Source organism: Macaca nemestrina, chromosome 5 (assembly GCF_043159975.1).
Source record: "Macaca nemestrina isolate mMacNem1 chromosome 5, mMacNem.hap1, whole genome shotgun sequence".
NCBI lineage: Eukaryota > Metazoa > Chordata > Mammalia > Primates > Cercopithecidae > Macaca > Macaca nemestrina.
In genome coordinates, this window is record NC_092129.1 from 78,918,805 (window position 1) to 78,938,261 (window position 19,457).

Consider the following 19,457-nt stretch of genomic DNA (forward strand, 5'->3'; position numbering starts at 1 on the left):
TCTTTTTGTTTTGTTTTTGAGATGGGGTTTCATTCTGTCTCCCAGGCTGGAGTGCAGTGGCATGATTTTGGCTGACTGCAGCCTCGACATCCTAGGCTCAAGTGATCCTCCCACTTCAAACCTCCTGAGTAGCTAGGACAAGGGCACACCACCACGTCCAGCTAATTTTTGTATTTTTTCTAGAGATAGTTTCACCATGTTGCCCAGGCTGGTCTCAAACTCCTAGGCTTGAGCAATCCACCCACCTTGTCCTCCCAAACAAGTGGGAATCCAAAGTGCTTGGATTATAGGCATGAGCCACTTCACCTGGCCTCCATTTCTTTTTTTCTTTTTTTTTTTGAGACAAGAGTCTCGCTCTGTCACCCAGGCTGGAATGCAGTGGCATGATCGCGGCTCACTACAACTTCTGCCTCCCGGGGTCATGCAATTCTCCTGCCTCAGCCTCCCGAGTAGCTGGGATTACAGGTGCCTGCCACCATGCCCTTCTAATTCTTGTATTTTTAGTAGATACAGCGTTTCACCATGTTGGCCAGGCTGGTCTGAAACTGCTGACCTCAGGTGATCCACCCGCCTCGGCCTCCCCAAGTGCTGGGATTACAGGCGTGAGCCACAACGCCTGGCCTCCATTTCTTAAAATACCAATTTCGGCCAGGCTGGAGTGCAGTGGCGCTTTCTGAGCTCACTGCAACCTCCACCTCCTGGGTTCAAGCGATCCTCCTGCCTCAGCCTCCCAAGTAACTGGGACTACAGGCACGCGCCACCATGCTCAGCTAATTTTTTCTATTTTTAGTAGAAACGGGGTTTCACCATGTTGACCAGGGTGGTCTCGATCTTTTGACCTTGTGATCCGCCTGCCTTGGCCTCTCAAAGTGCTGGGATTACAGGCGTGAGCCACCATAACTGACCACTCCTTTCTAAATTATTAGTGAGGTTGAACATCATTTTACATGGTTTTTGGCCATTTATATTTCTTCTGGAATTACCTCTTTGTATCTTTTCCCATGTTGCTGTTGTTTCTTTAACTTATTAATTTGGATAAGCTTCACATATATTTTGAATATAAATCTTTTGTTTATTGTATTTATTGCAAGTACTTCAAGTCTATATTTGCCTCATTATTTTTATGGTATATTTTATTTTATTTTTTTTGAGATGGAGTCTCCTCTGTCAACCAGGCTGGAGTGCAGTAGTGCGATCTTGGCTCACTGCAACCTCTGCCTCTCATGTTCAAGCAATTCTCCAGCCTCAGCCTCCTGAGTAGCTGGGGTTACAGGCACCTGCCACCACAATCAGCTAACTTCTGTATTTTTTTAGTAGAAGTGGGATTTCACCATGTTGACCAGGCTGGTCTCGAACTCCTGAACTCAAGTGATCCACCCACCTCGGCCTCCCAAAGTGCTGGGATTATAGGCATGAGCCACTACGCCCAACCTATGGTATATTTTAGTGTTAAACTTTTTTGTTTATTTTAACTCCTCAAATTTATCCTTTCTTTTCTTTTCTTTTCTTTTTTTTTTTTTTTTGGCGACGAAGTTTTGCTGATCAGCCAGGTTGGAGTGCAATAGCGTAATCTCTGCTCACTGCAACCTCTGACTCCTGGGTTCAATCTCCCACCTCAGCCTTCTGAGTAGCTGGGATTACAGTACAATCAGCTGATTTCTGTATTTTTTTAGTAGAGACGGGGTTTTGCCATGTTGGTCAGACTGGTCTCAAACTCCTGACCTCAGGTGATCCACTCACCTCGGCCTCCCAAAGTACTGGGATTACAGGCGTGAGCCACTGTGCCCAGCCCCCTATCCTTTGTTTTCTTTGTAGCTTCCTGAGTTCCTATTCTGTCTTGCAAAACTTTCTCAGCCCGTGTCCATAAGAATGTTTTCCTAAATTTATAGTGTTGCTTTTCACAGTTAGATGGTTAGTCCATTTAAATATGTTTTTATCTATGATGTAAGATAGGGATCTAACATTTTTTCCTCATAATTGATAGACAATTGCCCAAATATCATTTGTAAGAATAATCCATCTTTTCCCTAATGATTTGAATTGTTATCTTTATCATAAATAAGTAATTATTCATTTGCATTTGAATCTCTCTCTGGATTCCGTTTCACTAATCTATTAGTCTGTTCCTGTGATATTATCATACGTTTTTTCTTCTTCTTCTTCAAGATGGGGTCTTATTATGTTCCCCAGGCTTGTCTCAAACTCCTGGGCTGAAGCGATCCTCCTGCCTCAGCCTCCCAAAGTTCTGGGATTACAGATGTGAGCCTCTCACGCCCAGCCATACTATACTTTTTTTAAACTGCAGTGGCTTTATAGTAAGATTTAAAATCTAGAATGGCAGGCCTCTTTTTATTTTTTTCAAACTTGTGTTTTTTTGTAATTTTCAGATTTACCCATATGAACATAAAAATCAGTTTTTCAATTTTAAAAACAAATTTTAGGATTCAAGTAAAATGACTTTAAATGAATGACTCTCGCCTATCATTTTAATATTTTTAGAAAGACCCTGAATTTGCACATGTTGTGTTTGGGATATTTATTAGTTTTCTATTGATATGCAGAGAGCCCAGGCTTTAGAACCAGAGTCCTGGGCTTGAGTCCAGTTTTGCAGTTAACTAGCTGTGTGAACTTGGGCAAGTTGCTCAGCCTGTCAGCCTCGCTGCCTTCTGTACCGAAGAGACAGTAAAGCTTACCCCAGAGAGCTGTTGTGAGTTGTATATTATTTTATTTATTAACCTGTTGATTGAGTTGTTCTTGCAAAAATATTTTTATATGGTGTTCAGCATACAGTAATTGTCTCAAAGTAATTTAGTGTTACGTAGTAGCCATAATCACTATTAGGCACTTTTTAAAATAGTATTTTCAAAGAATATTCAGATGAAGTGACATATCTGGCATTTACTTCAAAGTCTGAAAGAGGAATGAAGGGTGTAGCTAAAACAAGGTTAGCCATGGTTAACAGCTTATTTATTTATTTTTGGAGACAAAGTCTTGCTCTTGTCCTCCAGGCTGGAGTGCGATGGCACGATCTCAGCTCATTGTAACCTTCGCCTCCCGGGTTCAAGCAATTCTCTTGCCTCAGCCTCCCTAGTATGTGGGATTATCAGGCATGTGCCACTGCGCCGGGCTAATTTTTGTATTTTTAGTAGAGACGGAGTTTCACCATGTTGGCCAGGCTGGTCTCGAACTCCTGACTTCAGGTGATCCGCCCGCCTCGGCCTCCCAAAGTGCTGGGATTACAGGTGTAAGCCACTGCACCCAGCCAGTTAGCAACTTTTAAAGCTGGGTGATGGGTCCACAGAGGTTCTTGATGCAATATTTTCTACTTTTGTATGTTTGAAAATTCCCAAAATTTAAAAACAGTATTTTTAAAAGCCCAAAATTTTAAAAAAGCATTTTTAAAAGCTGTTAAAAATAACAAAGTGTAAATATTTATTATTTCTAAGTGGAAGATTATGTAAATATTATTCTCTGATTGTAAATATTATTATGTAAATATTATTCTCTGTACTTTTCTGTATTTTTTTAACCTCTCAAAAAGAAAAGAGGTAAGGAAGCTGGCTAGTGAGAGAGAGAGAAGGCTCCATTGTCTTTTTATCTCTCTTGTCTGTATGGCAAAGCACAATTAATTCTTCTCCTATTTTATTTTATTTTTATTTATTATTTTTATTTATTTATTTATTTATTTATTTATTTTTGAGACAGAGTTTTGCTCTTGTTGCCCAGGCTGGAGTGCAATGGCACTATCTCAGCTCACTGCAACCTCCACCTCCCGGGTTGAAGAGATTAGAGGCATGCGCTACCATGCTCAGCTAATTTTTTTGTATTTTTAGTAGAGATGGGGTTTCTCCATGTTGGTAAGGCTGGTCTCGAACTCCTGACCTTAGGTGATTCGCCTGCCTCGGCCTCCCAAAGTGCTGGGATTACAGGCATGAGCCACCGCACCCGGCCTATTTTTATTTATTTATTTTTTGAGATGGAGTTTTACTCTTGTTGCCCAGGCTGGAGTGCCATGGCATTATCTCAGCTCACCACAACCTCTGCCTCCCGGGTTCAAGCAATTCTCCTACCTCAGCCTCCCAAGTAGCTGGGATCACAGATGTGCAACATGACACCCAGCTAGTTTTGTATTTTTAGTAGAGACAGGGTTTCTCCATGTTGGTCAGGCTGGTCTCGAACTCCCGACCTCCAGTGATCTGCCCACCTCAGCCTCCTAAAAGTGCTGGAATTACAGGCATGAGCCACTGCGCCTAGCCAATTCTTCTCCTATTTTAACATCAACTTAAATGCAGAACATTTGAAGAGATTTCAGGTTATTATAAGGAATAGTTTTGCTGGGGTTTTTTTCTTTTCTTTTTTTTTTTTTTTTTTTGAGACAGGGTGTCACTGTGTCGCCCAGGCTGGAGTGCAGTGTTGCAAACAGAGCCCACTGCAGCCTCAACTTCCTGGGCTCAAGCAGTCCTCCTGCCTCAGCCTCCCAAGTAGCTTAGAATCACAGGCACACACCACCATACCTGGCTAATTTTTTTCGTTTCGTTTTTCATTGAGATGAGGTCTCCCTGTGTTGCCCAGGCTGATCTTGAACTCCTGGGCAAAGCAGTCCCCCCGGCCTTGGCCTCCTAAAGTGTTGGGATTACAGGTGTGAGCCACCACACCCAGCCAAACTGTTTATCAGTCTGAGTGCGATGGCTCACAGCTGTTTTCCTAGCACTTTGGGAGGCTGAGGTGGAAGGATTGCTTCAGCTTAGGAGTTCAAGACCAGCCTGGGCAACATAGGGAGACCCCTGTCTCTACAAAAATATATATATATATATATTTTTTTTGAGACGGAATCTTGTTCTGTTGCCCAGGCAGAAGTGCAGTGGCAGGATCTCAGCTCACTGCAGGCACCCCCTCCTGGGTTCACGCCATTCTCCTACCTCAGCCTCCCGAGTAGCTGGGACTACAGGCACCCGCCACCATGCCCAGCTAAATTTTTGTATTTTTCTTTTAGTAGAGACGAGGTTTCACCATGTTAGCCAGGATGGCCTCGATCTCCTGACTTCATGATCCACCTGCCTTGGCCCCCCAAAGTGCTGGGATTACAGGCATGAGCCACCGCGCCTGGCCCAAAAAAATAATTTTTAAAAAAGCAGCCAAGTATGGTGGTATGTGCCTGTAGTCCTGGCTACTCAGAAGGCGGAGACAGGAGGATCACTTGAGCCTGGGAGTTTGAGGTTACAGGGAGCCATGGTCACGCCACTGTACTCCAGCCTGGGCTACCGAGTGAGACCCTGTTTCTACAAATAAAAACTGTTCATCAGCTGACATGGCTCCTGTGAAGTAGTTATCACTCATCCCTGTAGGGGGATACATAGAGACTAACTGATCTCTGGGGTCACTTCCAACTCTGATTCTATAAACCCTACTTTTTAGTTTGTCACTCCTTCCCTTTTGAAACTAAGAATGATAGCGATGCCCTATAGCCTTTAAAATTTAATGGTGCTGGGTGCGGTGGCTCACACCTCTAATCCCAGCACTTTGGAAGGCTGAGGCGGGCAGATCACCTGAGGTCAGGGGTTCGAGACCAGCCTGGCCAACATCACAAAACCCCGTCTCTACTAAAAATACGAAAATTAGCCAGGCATAGTGGCACATGCCTGTAATCCTACATAGTAGGGAGGCTGAGGCAGGAGAATTTCTTGAACCCAGGGGGTGGGGGTTTCAGTGAGTTTGGGTCATACCACTACACTCCAGCCTGGGTGACAGAGCAAGACTCTGTCTCAAAAAAAAAGAAAGAAAGAAAGAAAGAAAGATAAATAAATAAATAAATAAATAAATAAATAAAATTAATTGCTAAGTAGAGAGTTGTTCATTTAACAAATATTTATAGGCAGCCCAGGGAAGTAGAGTAGTATAATTTACTGTATAGTGAGGGAAGGGGGTGGCAGGGAGAGAGATAGCTAAAGAAATAATTGCAGTCCAATTTGATACATGACTGAGCCATATTCAAAGGCTTTCGCACACAGAAGAAAGAGTCAATTTTGGGAAAGTTAAAGAAGTTACACATGGGCTGATTATTAAAAAGTCTTTAAACAAAAATATATTGATCACAAACCCTTTAGCCCCAAAAGTTGTATGGTACTTTCTATACAGTGAACCTCAGCAGAGATGTTAAATAGTAAAAGGAGATCCTCTACTTCTGAATGATACAGGACTGTCTCTGAGAGATAATATTAGGTGAATGAAACCAGAGTGCAGACTTATGAACATGAGATGTCTATTATTTTTATTGTCACAATTTTTATTGACTATATCTTTTAAGAATGTATTTGGCTGCATATAACAAGACTCTAACAAAACTTATAACAAGACTCTAACAAACAGTGGCTTGAAAGAGTGTAGTGTTTAGGCCGGGCGCGGTGGCTCAAGCCTGTAATCCCAGCACTTTGGGAGGCCGAGGCGGGTGGATCACGAGGTCAGGAGATCGAGACCATCCTGGCTAACATGGTGAAACCCCGTCTCTACTAAAAATACAAAAAACTAGCAGGGCGTGGTGGCGGGCGCCTGTAGTCCCAGCTACTTGGGAGGCTGAGGCGGGAGAATGGCGTGAACCCGAGAGGCGGAGCTTGCAGTGAGCCGAGATCACGCCACTGCACTCCAGCCTGGGAGACACAGCGAGACTCCGTCTCAAAAAAAAAAAAAAAAAAAAAAAAAAGAGGGTAGTGTTTATCTCAGATAACAAGAAGTCTAGAGGTGGACACATCAGAGCTGTTGCAGCCCTCAAAGAAGTCAGTAGGGGCTCAAAGTTCTTTTTGCTCTACCATGCTTAAAGAGGGTTAAACCTTTAGGAGGGCCCCCAACCCTCTTTAGGAGGTTTAGAGGGTTGGGAGCCCTCTTAGGATCCTTAAGTCTCTACTGTGCCTCCAGGCAGCTGGGCCATATTCCAGACAGGGAACATAGGTAAGCCCAAAATGTCAAAGGTATACACCAACTGAATCTGTTCCCTTATATCAGGAACTCAGTAGATTTCTCAGAAACCCCACCTGGTAGACTAGTGCTTAAATTTAATTGGCCAGACTGTGTCACATGATCACATCTAGCTGAAAGGGATCATGAGGAGGTAAGTTTTTTAAGTGAGGACCATTGCCACTCCAAATATAGTCAAGGGTATGTACTTTTCTGAATTTTTTTAACCTCTCAAAAAGAATAAAGGGAGGGAAAGATGATAGAAAGCAGGCTCCGTTGTCTTTTATCTCCCTTGTCTTAGTGGCAAAACACAATTAACTCTTCTATTTTAACATCAACTTAAATGCAAAACATTTGAAGAGAGTTCAAGTTATTATAAGTAACAATTTGGGTTGTTTGTTTGTTTGTTTTTTGAGACAGGGTCTCTGTTGCCCAGGCTGGAGTGCAGTGGCGCAAACACAGGAAAGAATGGATAGGCAAATATTAACAGCAATGTCTGCCACCCTGATTTCTGAAGCTTAGGATGCTAAAAAAATTTGAGAAGCTTTGGAGGAAAGTGGACAGATCAAAAGCAGATGAAGTTTTTTAACATATAATGGAAAGAAAGTGATTTGATGAAAAATCTTATAAAAACATTGATTAATCTTTCAATATGGTAATTACTTTCTTACTCTGATTACTTAACATAAGTTGTATTTATTTGTGACTATTTTCTAATCAAGAGTTAGCATGAAGGCCCGGCATGGTGGGTCAGGCCTGTAATCCCAGCACTTTGGGAGGCCGAGGTGGGCGGATCACTTGAGGTCATTAGTTCAAGACCAGCCTGGCCAACATGGTGAAACCCTGTCTCTACTAAAAATACAAAAAACTTAGCTGGACATCATGGCACACGCCTGTAATCCCAGCTACTCAGGAGGCTGATGCATGAGAATCACTTGAACCTGGGAGGCAGAGGTTGCAGTGAGCCAAGATCATGTTACTACACTCCAGTCTGGGCGACAGAGCGAGACTCCATCTCAAAAAAAAAAAAAAAAAAAAAAAGCATGAGAAATATTCAAGAGTACTGAAATATATATACATAAATTGGCATGAAGACTTTTATTTAAGATAATTTTTTTAAAATCCAGTGCATTGAAAGTTTAATAGGTTGCTTTGGGTAGCTAAAATAGGAATAAGATCACCAGAAGAAACTTTTCTCAAATTTTTTCATACTGTCACTGCTTCTCTGACATATACTAAATTGGACTCTTGCAAAATATGATCCAGAGTTACTTATCTGGTGATAAAATCTTAGAATCTGAGAGCACAGGACTAGATAGTGAAATTACAGGATAGATTTAAAGACTAGTCATTTCACTCCTATTTCCTATAGAAAAGTAGGTATTTTTTAAATCTTTTTAACTATTAACTGCCAGTTTAGGTAACTCTTTTTTAAAAATCCCTGAATCTTATTATTTGGGGACTGGAAGGGATGTGTTTCTCCAGTCCCCCTCCTTTCAGGGACAAGAAGACCCAAGGGTCTGAGTTTAAGGGATTTGCCCATGAATTGTCTTATGTAATAAGCAGAAGTAGAACTGTTATCCAGATTCCTGATTAGGCTAAAACTATTGATTTCATTCTGATGAAGTCAAACAACTTGACCTTCCCCAGTTACTGTAAACAAAAAGAATTAAGCCTGTTCTTAATATAATTTTTTCCTAGCAACATTCCCTTCCGTGTTGCTTCAAAACTAGGAATGAAAATTGGACAAATTTGTGGCATATATTGTGACTTCGGCTTATTCCCCCTCCCCAACCAGCTACTATTCCTTAGGTAAATAAACATTTTATTCTATTTTTATTTTCAGTTTGAGACAGAGTCTCACTCTGTTGCCCAGGCTGGAGTGCAGTGGTGCAGATCTCGGCTCACTGCAACCTCTGCCTCCCCGGTTCAAACGATTCTCCTGCCTCAGCCTCCTGAGTAGCTGGGATTACAGGCATGTGCCACCATATCCAGCTAATTTTTGCATTTTTAGTAGAGACGGGGTTTCACCATGTTGGCCAGGCTGCTCTCAAACTCCTGAGGCTCCTGCCTCAGCCTCCCAAAGAGCTGGGATTACAGGCGTGAGCCACTGTGCTCAGCTAAACATTTTAAATTGTCATTTGTTAGTAGGACAAGGTGGCTCTGAGTTCCAGCTTTGCCTTTTATAAACTCAGTGTTCTTGATCAAGTGTTTAACCTCTGCAGACCTCTATAATTAGAATCACAAGTAGATCATATAAATGAAAGGTTTTTTTAAATGGCAGACACTGTAAAAATGATGGGCTTTCACTTTTATTATTGCATACCATTGTTTTTGTTGTTTCTGGCCATGTGGCATTTAAAAGTTGCTATTTATTTAATGAATGCTGTTTTATGACTATAGATGTCAAAATCACTCATTTTCATCCTTTGAGTAATCCAAAACACCACTTTTTGCTTACCTAGTTATTACTTTCTTTCATAAGCTGAACTGCATGAAAAACTTGTCCAAATGCTTAACCCTTTTTACTTTTATGCTTTCTCATAATCTCATTATGTGATTTTTGTGAAATGTGACAATATGGACTTTTTTCAGTGAATAGTTTTAGAAACTAGAAATCATTTGCTGGGTAGTAATAAAATACAATTTTATTCCTTTCTTTTAGTCACTTTTTAAAAGGTAATTTTAAATGTTCTATTTTTAAAAAATGTCGTCTGTTAACTTTTCAACTGTCTTTTAAGCCTCCATTCTTAGTGATTTTCTTTGGGATATAATGAGATTTTAATCTAAACTATGAATTTACTCTTAGATGCTATTTGACTCACTGATTAATTTCCTTTCTCTACTCCCCAAATTTGTAATCAAGTACAATATGTCTACTGGGTCATCTTTACATAGTCTCTTAATTTTTTTTAACAAAGGAAATGAATTAGACATGAGATTTTCCTTGGCATTTGATAATGCCAAGTTGTTTAGTTCTTTTAATTGTATCTTTATGTGATTATTATAACTGTTAAGCCAGTCTGGTTTTTTTTTTTTTTTGAGACGGAGTCTCGCTCTGCCGCCCAGGCTGGAGTGCAGTGGCCAGATCTCAGCTCACTGCAAGCTCCGCCTCCCGGGTTCACGCCATTCTCCTGCCTCAGCCTCCCGAGTAGCTGGGATTACAGGCGCCCGCCACCTCGCCCGGCTAGTTTTTTGTATTTTTTAGTAGAGACAGGGTTTCACCGTGTCAGCCAGGATGGTCTCGATCTCCTGACCTCGTGATCCGCCCGCCTCGGCCTCCCAAAGTGCTGGGATTACAGGCTTGAGCCACCGCGCCCGGCCCAGTCTGGTTTTTTTTGAGAGAAGACTCTCATATATTATTTGATGATTTTATATTTATTTATTTATTTTATTTATTTATTTATTTTGAGATTCAGTCTTGCTCTGTCATCCAGGCTAGAGTACAGCGGCACAATCTCAGCACGCTGCAACCTCCACCTTCTGGGTTCAAGCGATTCTCCTGCCTCAGCCTCCCAAGTAGCTCCCAAAAATTAGTCAGGCACCTGCCACCATGCCTGGCTAATTTTTCTATTTTTAGTAGAGACAGGGTTTCATCATGTTGGCCAGGCTGGTTTCGAACTCCTTACCTCAGGTGATGCACCCAGCTTGGCCTCCCAAAGTGCAGGGATTACAGGCATGAGCCTGATTACCTGGCCTGATTATTTTATGTTTATTTCTTTCCATGTCTAAGGCAGTTGTCCTAGGTCAAGGCCTTTTGTTGCATCTTCCTTGGACCTTTGTAATAGCTCCCCCACCCCATATCCCTACTTTCCCTAGATACTTATTTAAGGTTTTTCTATGTATCACTTTTGCAATCTTCTTCCTAAGTTATTAAAAAATATGTATCATCCTTTCATCTCAAAACATTGCTTGTGTAATAAAATATAGACCATTTCACCTGCTATAACCAAGCTCCAAAATTCCTATCTCTCACTTTTCCACACAGTCCCTTTACTGTAGCCAAACTGATCTCTTCAACCTTTGGTCACATTTTCTGCTCTGGCCTTCTCTATGTCATGATTCATGGTCTTTCTTATTCTGGAGTTCTCAAGCCCTACTCTTGTTTTGCCCTTTTTCTCCAGCTATGGAAATCTTACTTGCCTTTCCAGGCCCCTCTCAAATTTAGCTTCTTCAAGGAAACTTTTTTAAAGCTTTTATGACACAGATGAGGTCTACAGAAAAAAAGGAAAGATAGAATCTTTCAATGGGCACATGTGGGAGGCAGCCTAATCTAGTAGAAAAAGATTGGGGTTTGGAGTCTCTGTTAGTTGTCTATTGTGTAAGAAACTACTCCAAACTTTGGTGGCTTAAAACAATAACCAACTTATTTCTCATAATTCTGTTGTTTGGCTGGACTGTTCCTTTGCTGGTTTCTCCTGTATTTATTTATGTGGCTGTGTTTACCCGGTAAATGTGCAGGGGGCTGGGCTTGACAACATGGGCCTTTCTCCATGTTGTCTTTCATTCTCAAAGAGGCTAGATTAGGTTTCTTAACTTGTAGTCTCAGGTTAGCATTCCAAGAGGGTAAACCCCAATGCAAAAACACTTATCAAGCCTGTTTGTCCCTCTTTTGCTGATGTCCCATTGACCAAACAAGTCACATGGTCAAACTCAGCATCAATCAAGGAGATTATACATTGCTTGGATATTAGAGGATGTGACTGATAAGTGTAACTTGGTGTAACACTCTGCCACAGTTTGCCCTCAGGCCCAATGTTTCACATTCCTTCCATATGCAAAACATACCACCTCCCAAGACCCCAGTCTCATCCATTTTATGACATCAAGCTCAGAGTCCCTGATCTCATGATTTCTGTTAGGTCTCCATATGGATGTGGTTCCATGGGTGCAGCCCCTCTTCAATCAGGGACCTAGGAAATAAAGAAACAAATTATCTACCCTCCCCCCACCCACACACCACCATCTATTCCAACATACAATAGTGAATCAGAAAGAAGATAACCACAGTTGTCAGTTTCATTAAAAAGAGAGAGAAATGGGAGGTACGTAGCAGTCACTAAGCTTTAGCAATTCTGAAATCCAGCTGGGCACATATCTGGGCCACCTACTCTATCTTGGAGCAAGGAATGTTTCTTGATTAGGGCTCAGTTCTTTTCCCTGGAAATGGTTCTCGAATTCACTCTTCTCCATTGTTCGTGGTTCTGCCTTCTGAGCTTCCTTTTCTTTTCTTTCCTTTTTTTTTTTTTTTTTTTTTGAAATAGAGTCTCACTCTGTGCCTAGGCTAGAGTGCAATAGTGCAGTCAGTTCACTGTAACTTTGAACTCCTGAGCTCAGGTGATTGTCCCACCTCAGCCTCCCAAGTAACTGGGACTACAGGTGTGCACTCCCTCACCCAGCTAATTTTTATTTTTAAATTTTTTGTAGAGATGGGGTCTCACTATGTTGCCTGGACTGATGTTGAACTCCTGGCCTCAAGCAGTCCTACCACCTGGACCTCCCAAAGTGCTGGGATTATAGGCATGAGCCACTGCACCTGGCCTATTTTCCCTTTCTAGTAAGATATAGTTTATACTTGTAGCTGAGTAGCTTTCCAGCTTCCACTAAGAGTTTGCCATTCCTTCAGCCTTTGCCTCCCAGTCTCATTTTTCTGACTCAAAGCAAACACTCCACTTCTAGATATATCATTTCTGTATCAGATATCTGTTGCTACATAGCAAATCACCCATACAATTTAGTGACTTGAAACACACTACCATTTTGTGGATTGACCTGAGGGTTCTTCTTCTTGGGGTCATGCAACTCCTGTGACTGCATGCAACTCCTGTGACTGCGAAAAGCTTATCAGTTGCATAGGCACTTATCAGGCTTCCATGTGTACTGTTTGTTGATGTCCTATTGGCCAAAGCAAGTCACATTGCCAGGCGTGGAAGGGGATCATGCAGGACCTTGGAAACCAAAAGACGTGACTCACATGGGGCCATTTGTAGCAGATACCAACAGATTTTCAGATCTACATTACTGTGTACTCTTGGGAAAGTCATTTTACTTGTGTGCACAATTTTTTCACCTATTAAAAGAGGTTAATAATACCTATCATGAAGTTGTGATAATGTTTAAATTTTTAGTAATTACCTGTTGATTTTTTTTCTGAATATAAAAGTAATACTTTTGTCTTGGTACAAAATATACAAACTACAGAAAAATATAAAAAGGAACAAACATCTGCTGAAATTGCCGTGTAATACAGTTCTATACTATAAGCTCCTCAGGGGCCTTCTCTATATTATTTGCTGCTGTAGGTTTTTGTCTTCATTCTTATTCTGAAAGTTAAAAAGTCCTTGAAGGATGAAACCATATTGTATTTATCTCTGTAAACCCCATAGCTTTGCATTTACGATTGAGATAATGTGGCTAGGAGCAGTGGCTCACACCTGTTATCCTCACACTTTGGAGTCCGAGGCAGGTGGATCACCTGAGCTCAGGAGTTCAAGACCAGCCTGGGCAACATGGCAAAACCCTGTCTCTACCAAAAATACAAAAGTTAGCCAGGCTTGGTGTCACACACCAAGTAGTCCCAGCTACTCAGGAGGCTGAAGTGGGAAGATTATTTGAGCCTGGGAGGTGGAAGTTACAGTGAGCTGAGATTGCACCACTGCACTCAAACCTGGGTGACAGAGTGAGACCCCATCAAAAAAAAAAAGAGAGTGATAGAGAATGTACATAATGCCCTTAGACTAGTATCTGGCACGGATTATATTCTCACTTAAATTGGAATTCCATTAGACACTACTAAGGAGTCTCAGAAATCTTGAAGTTATGAGCATGAGGAAAGTATACCGAGAGCACAATGTCTAAATGGAGCTGTGGAGGGTGGCCCTCCACTGGCCAACTTCTATCTGGGATATCCTAGTGACTTGTGGGGAAGAGTGAGGAGTATTACAGAGAAGGAAGGTGTCAAGATCTTCTTACAGATCCCAAACTGCTCAGTAGAGAGGCCTCTATTTAAAGCTTCATTAGAAAGATATAATACCCCCCCCCCCAAAAAAAAAGTGGGTGGCAACCTATGGAATATTTTATTGTTGAAAACTGAAATCAGACATTAGTGATAAAACGGTATTCTTGATATTCTAACAAATCTTACCTTTATGTTTTAGTCAAAGAAGTTTGGCAGAGATCACAGAGCTTATTCATACTGCTCTCCTTGTACATCGTGGGATAGTAAATTTAAATGAGTTGCAATCATCTGATGGTCCACTGAAAGACATGCAATTTGGAAATAAAATTGCTATCCTGAGTGGAGACTTTCTTCTAGCAAATGCCTGCAATGGACTTGCTCTGCTACAGAACACCAAGGTAAAAATGGGCAGGGTTTGGTTGTACCTGAATGGCTTCAGGCAGCAATTAGTTGGCTGCTGGAGCCGCAGGTCTGTGTGTCCTCCTGCCCCAACTCCCCTCATGTGCATGCTCAGTAAACAGTAAAACTGTGATGAACATGATGATGGCAGTGTTAGTACCAGGCAAAGCATAAATGCTAGGAACGAGTTTTGAAAGTAATTTTTTTTTCTGATTATGGATGAAATTATTAATTATAGAATAGGGTTAAATCTTCAAAGAAAATATAAGTAAATATTACCTATAATCCCACTATCCAGAGATAATCACTGCTGGTTTATATCTTCATGTATTTCCTTGTAGTCTTTTTTTGTTGTTCATTAATGCCTTTATATATGTAATTTTTTTTGTAATATATATGAGAACTTGCTATGTATAAGGTTTTTTTAATCCTGCCTATTTTTTCTTACTTAATATTATGATGTGAGCATGTTCCCATGGTTATAACTTTTTTTATAATATCCAATCACTTAGATATAATACCTCTTATTTAACAAATTCCTCATTGTTGGACATTGAGGTTGCTTCTTATTTTTACTATCATAAGTAGATCTTCAGTAAAGATCTTTGCATATCAATTTTCCTTATTCCAGATTATTTCTTTAAGATAAAGACCTAGAAGTGGTTCAAAGGGTTAAACATTTTTAGTGTTTTTGTTTTTTTTTTTTTCCTTTTGTTATAGAGACATGGTCTCACTCTATCACCCAGGCTAAAGGCCGGGTGCGGTGGCTCACTCCCGTAATCCCAGCACTTTGGGAGGCCAGGGAGGGTGGATCACCTGAGGTCGGGAGTTCGAGACCAGCCTGCCAACATGGTGAAACCCCGTCTCTACAAAAAATAAAAAATGAGCTGGGCATGGTGGCGCATGCCTGTAATCCCAGCTACTCGGGAGGCTGAAGCAGGAGAACCTCTTGAACCCAGGAGGTAGAGGTTGCAGTGAGCCGAGATTGAGCCACTGCACTCCACCCTGGGAGGTTGCAGTGAGCTGAGATCGCGCCACCACACTCCAGCCTGGGCGACAGAGTGAGACTCTGTCTCAAAAAAAATAAAAATAAAAATAAAAAAATAAAGTGCAGTAGCATAATCATAGCTTACTTCAGCCTCAAACTCCTGGGCTCAAGCCATCTCTTACCTTAGCCTCCTGAGTAGCTACAGGCACCACCATGCCTGGCTAATTTTTAAAAACTTTTTGTGGAGACAGAGTCTCACTGTGTTTTCCAGGCTTGTCTTGAACTCCTGGCCTCAAACGATCCTCCCACCTCAACCTCCCAAAGTGCTGCAATTACAGTATGAGATTAATCCCAGCCACTACAAGGATTAAGGCCACCACACCTGGCCACATTTTTAGTATTCTTGATACATATTGCCAACCTGCTTTATGGAAGGGTTATAGAGGTATTTCTTGTTATATCAGTTAGGATTAGGTTTGATTATAAGGTAACAGTGCCCTATAAGATAGGAATTTATTTTTTTTTCTCATGTAAAATCACCTAGGAGTAGGCAGTCAAAAGTTGGTGTAGTGATTCTGCAAAGTCAGGGATCCAGGCTCCTTCTATCTTACGGTTCTGCCATCCTTATCTTACCACATCATGGCCTGAGGCAGTTGCCATTATGGCCTCCCTCCAGTCAATAGAAGGAGGAAGGACATAAAAGGGCAGGTCTCCTTCCCTTGAAGGTTGGATCAGTGTACATCCTAGTTTGCTAAAGCAGAGTCCCAGTGTAAGCCAGCTATCCTGGGATCTCATCTGATTTAGCATTTGTCCTGGATTTTTCATTTTTAACAGAGAATTATTACTAATAATTATATTAGAATAAGTTGGGATGAGTTTGGTAGATTCCCCACTTAGTACTTCCAGCCTCTGTTTTTGTTTTTGTGTAGTGTAATATAATAGTATTGTGAGACCCTTACACAGTGGAGAGAGTTCTCATTATCAGTTGTCCTTTTTTCCTTTTTTTTCTTTTTTGAAACAGGGTCTTACTCTGTTACCTAGGCTGGAGTGCAGTGGTGCAATCACTGTAGCCTCACCCTCCCTGATTAAAGCGATCCTCCTACCTCAGTGTCCCAAGTAGCTGGGACCACAGGTGCATACAACCACACCCGGCTAATTTTTTGTATATTTTTTTTCAGAGACGGGCTTTTGCCTTTCACCATGTTGCCCAGGCTGGTCTTGAACTCCTGGGCTCAAGAAATCCTCCTGTGTTGGCCTCCCAAAGTGCTGGGATTACAGGCATGAGCCACTGTGCCCAGCTTCATTTTAAGTTGTTAGGAAATCTGAAAGATACCAGAAATAACATCTCTTTTCCCAACCCTTTCAGGCAGAACTAATACTTCCCAGTCAAGGACAGAATGCAGGGCAATTGCTAATACAGTAAAGTACACTCAGACACAAATGTCTAGGGGCAGCTAACTGTTTCCTGTATCAGGTGGTGGGAAAAGTTTTGATGCTGCTGCCCCAGCTGGCTGTGTAGTGTGTCACCCAATTGTACTGTAGCCCATGCATGACCTGCAAGAGTCACAAAGCCACCAGGTACCAGTTGATAAGTTCAGTGGGAAACAGTAAATTATAGGTTTGGGTGTCTGTAAAATATATATGGGAAATCAAGGCTGATCAGCACTGCTAGGGAGCAAGTATAGCGTAGACTGAGCACACTTGCTTGTACAGTGTAAATCTATAACTATTTTATTGCTTGGCAACACTTAGTTTTTGCAGTAAATCTTTTTGGCAGCAGTAAACTGAAAAAACTAAAAGTATGTGTTTCATTTTTTAAGTATTGATTTTTTTTCTTAAGAAAGTTAATAAGGAATGTATATTAATAACTTGAAAAAAATGTTTGTTGACATTTACTAACCACTGTGGAGGCCATAGTGGTATCACTGACCACATGAAAACAAGAAGAGTAAAGTCTGTCAAAGAAGTATCAGGATTTACTTTATGCAGCTGCAGAAGGTATATATCCATACCACTCTGCAACACAACTTGTATTTAGAGAAATGACTATTCTAAGTGATTTCACTAATTATCGACTACAAGTGTTTATGTGTATATAGGAAAAGGGAAGCAATAGTTCTTTTGATTCATTGTCAGAAGAACTATGAAAGCAGTTAACTAATTCCAGTTTTAGTTCAGTGTCATCAGGTATTTCAAATAAGTATATAATTTAAGTTAGTTCTACAAATGGTTTCAATTTTTTCTTTCCATTCATTCATGGGATTAAGGTAAAGCTTTTGGAAGTATATTCTGTTAAACATAAAGCCTTTATGAGTGAGATTGGAAATTCAGTTTAAAAGTTCAATATAGAAAGACCGGGCGCGGTGGCTCAAGCCTGTAATCCCTGCACTTTGGGAGGCCAACGCAGGCGGATCACAAGATCACAAGCTCTAGACCATCCTGGCTAACACGGTGAAACCCCGTCTCTATTAAAAATACAAAAACTTAGCTGGGCGTGGTGGCGGGCACCTGTAGTCCCAGCTACTTGGGAGGCTGAAGCAGGAGAATGGCGTGAACCCGGGAGGCAGAGTTTGCAGTGAGCCGAGATTGTGCCACTGCACTCCAGCCTCGGCAACAGAGTGAGACTCCGTCTCAAAAAATAAATAAATAAAAGTTCAATGTAGAAAATAAAATTATTAGTTTATAGTAACAATAGAAGTGCAAATTTTGGTGAAGCACAGTGTTGTGGTAAAAACAATGTTTTTTTACTACATTAAGCCACCCGTGGAGTAGTTGGCATTGGTTGTGGCACACAATTGATTATTACATCTAAACGAGCACCAAAAGTCTTCTATTTTAGTAGAAGCTATTGTTACATCAAAATTTATAAATATCTGAATAGTCACAGTCACTGCACTGTAAGATCTGGGAGTTGTAGCTGATGTCAGATAAAAAATACGCTTCAGGCCGGGCACGGTGGCTCATGCCTGTAATCCCAGCACTTTGGGAGGCTGAAGTGGGTGGATCACCTGAGATCAGGAGTTCGAGACCAGTCTGACCAAGATGGTGAAATCCCGTCTCTACTGAAAATGCAAAAAACATTAGCCGAGCATGGTGGCACATGCGTGTAATCCCAGCTACTTGGGAGGATGAGGCACGAGAATCACTTGAACCCGGGTGGTGGAGGTAGCAGTGAGCCGAGATGGCGCCATTGCACTCTAGCCTGGGCAACAAGAGCGAAACTCTGTCTCAAAAAAAACAAAAAAAAACAAAAACACTTCAACAGAGCAGTATGTGCCTTTTCTCTCTCTCTCTTTTTTTTTTTTTTTTTTTTTGAGACGGAGTCTCGCTCTGTCGCCCAGCTGGAGCTCAGTGGCCGGATCTCAGGTCACTGCAAGCTCCGCCTCCCGGGTTTACGCCGTTCTCCTGCCTCAGCCTCCCGAGTAGCTGGGACTACAGGCGCCCGCCACCTCACCCGGCTAGTTTTTTTAATTTTTTTTTTAGTAGAGATGGGGTTTCACCATGTTAGCCAGGATGGTCTCGATCTCCTGACCTCATGATCCGCCCATCTCGGCCTCCCAAAGTGCAGGGATTACAGGCGTGAGCCACCGTGCCCAGCCGCCTTTTCTCTTTATTGTCTGTCATTGATCAGATTTTAGAAATCTTTATGAATCAGTCTGTGCCCCCAACAGTGGTATTGAACCTTATTCTAAATGGGTCATCAAAAGTTTGGTGGCATTCGGGTGCGGTGGCTCACGCCTGTATTTCCAGCACTTTGGGAGGCCAAGGCAGGCAGATCCCTTGAGGTCAGGAGTTTGAGACCAGCCTGGCCAACACAGTGAAACCCTGTTTCTACTGAAAATACAAAAATTAGCCAGGTGTGGTGGTGCATGCCTGTAATTCCAGCTACTCAGGAGTCTGAGGCACGAGAATCACTTGAACCCATAAGTTGGAGGTTTCAGTGAGCCAAGATCACACCACTGTACCTCCAGCCTGGGTGACGGGGTGAAACTCTGTCTCAAAAAAAAAATTAAAAAAAAAAAAAATATTTGGCAGCGTTTTGTTCAACATCAGTTGAGACTCTTAAATCAAGTATTCAATAAACACAACACTACATGAGACTTTTAGGGAATTACAATTAATGAAAACAAAACAAAGCTTCCATTAGAATTTTTCCCTACAAAA

General features: G+C 41.6%; 1 protein-coding gene across 1 annotated transcript in view; it reads left to right on the forward strand.

The window, feature by feature from the left end:
* LOC105478761 (decaprenyl diphosphate synthase subunit 2) overlaps positions 1–19,457 on the forward strand; it is a 296,816-nt gene that overhangs the window by 164,601 nt on the left and 112,758 nt on the right. Inside the window, exon 3 of the mRNA XM_011736394.3 lies at positions 14,106–14,304. Coding sequence (XP_011734696.1) covers positions 14,106–14,304 — 199 coding nt within the window. The remainder of the gene's footprint in view (positions 1–14,105; positions 14,305–19,457) is intronic.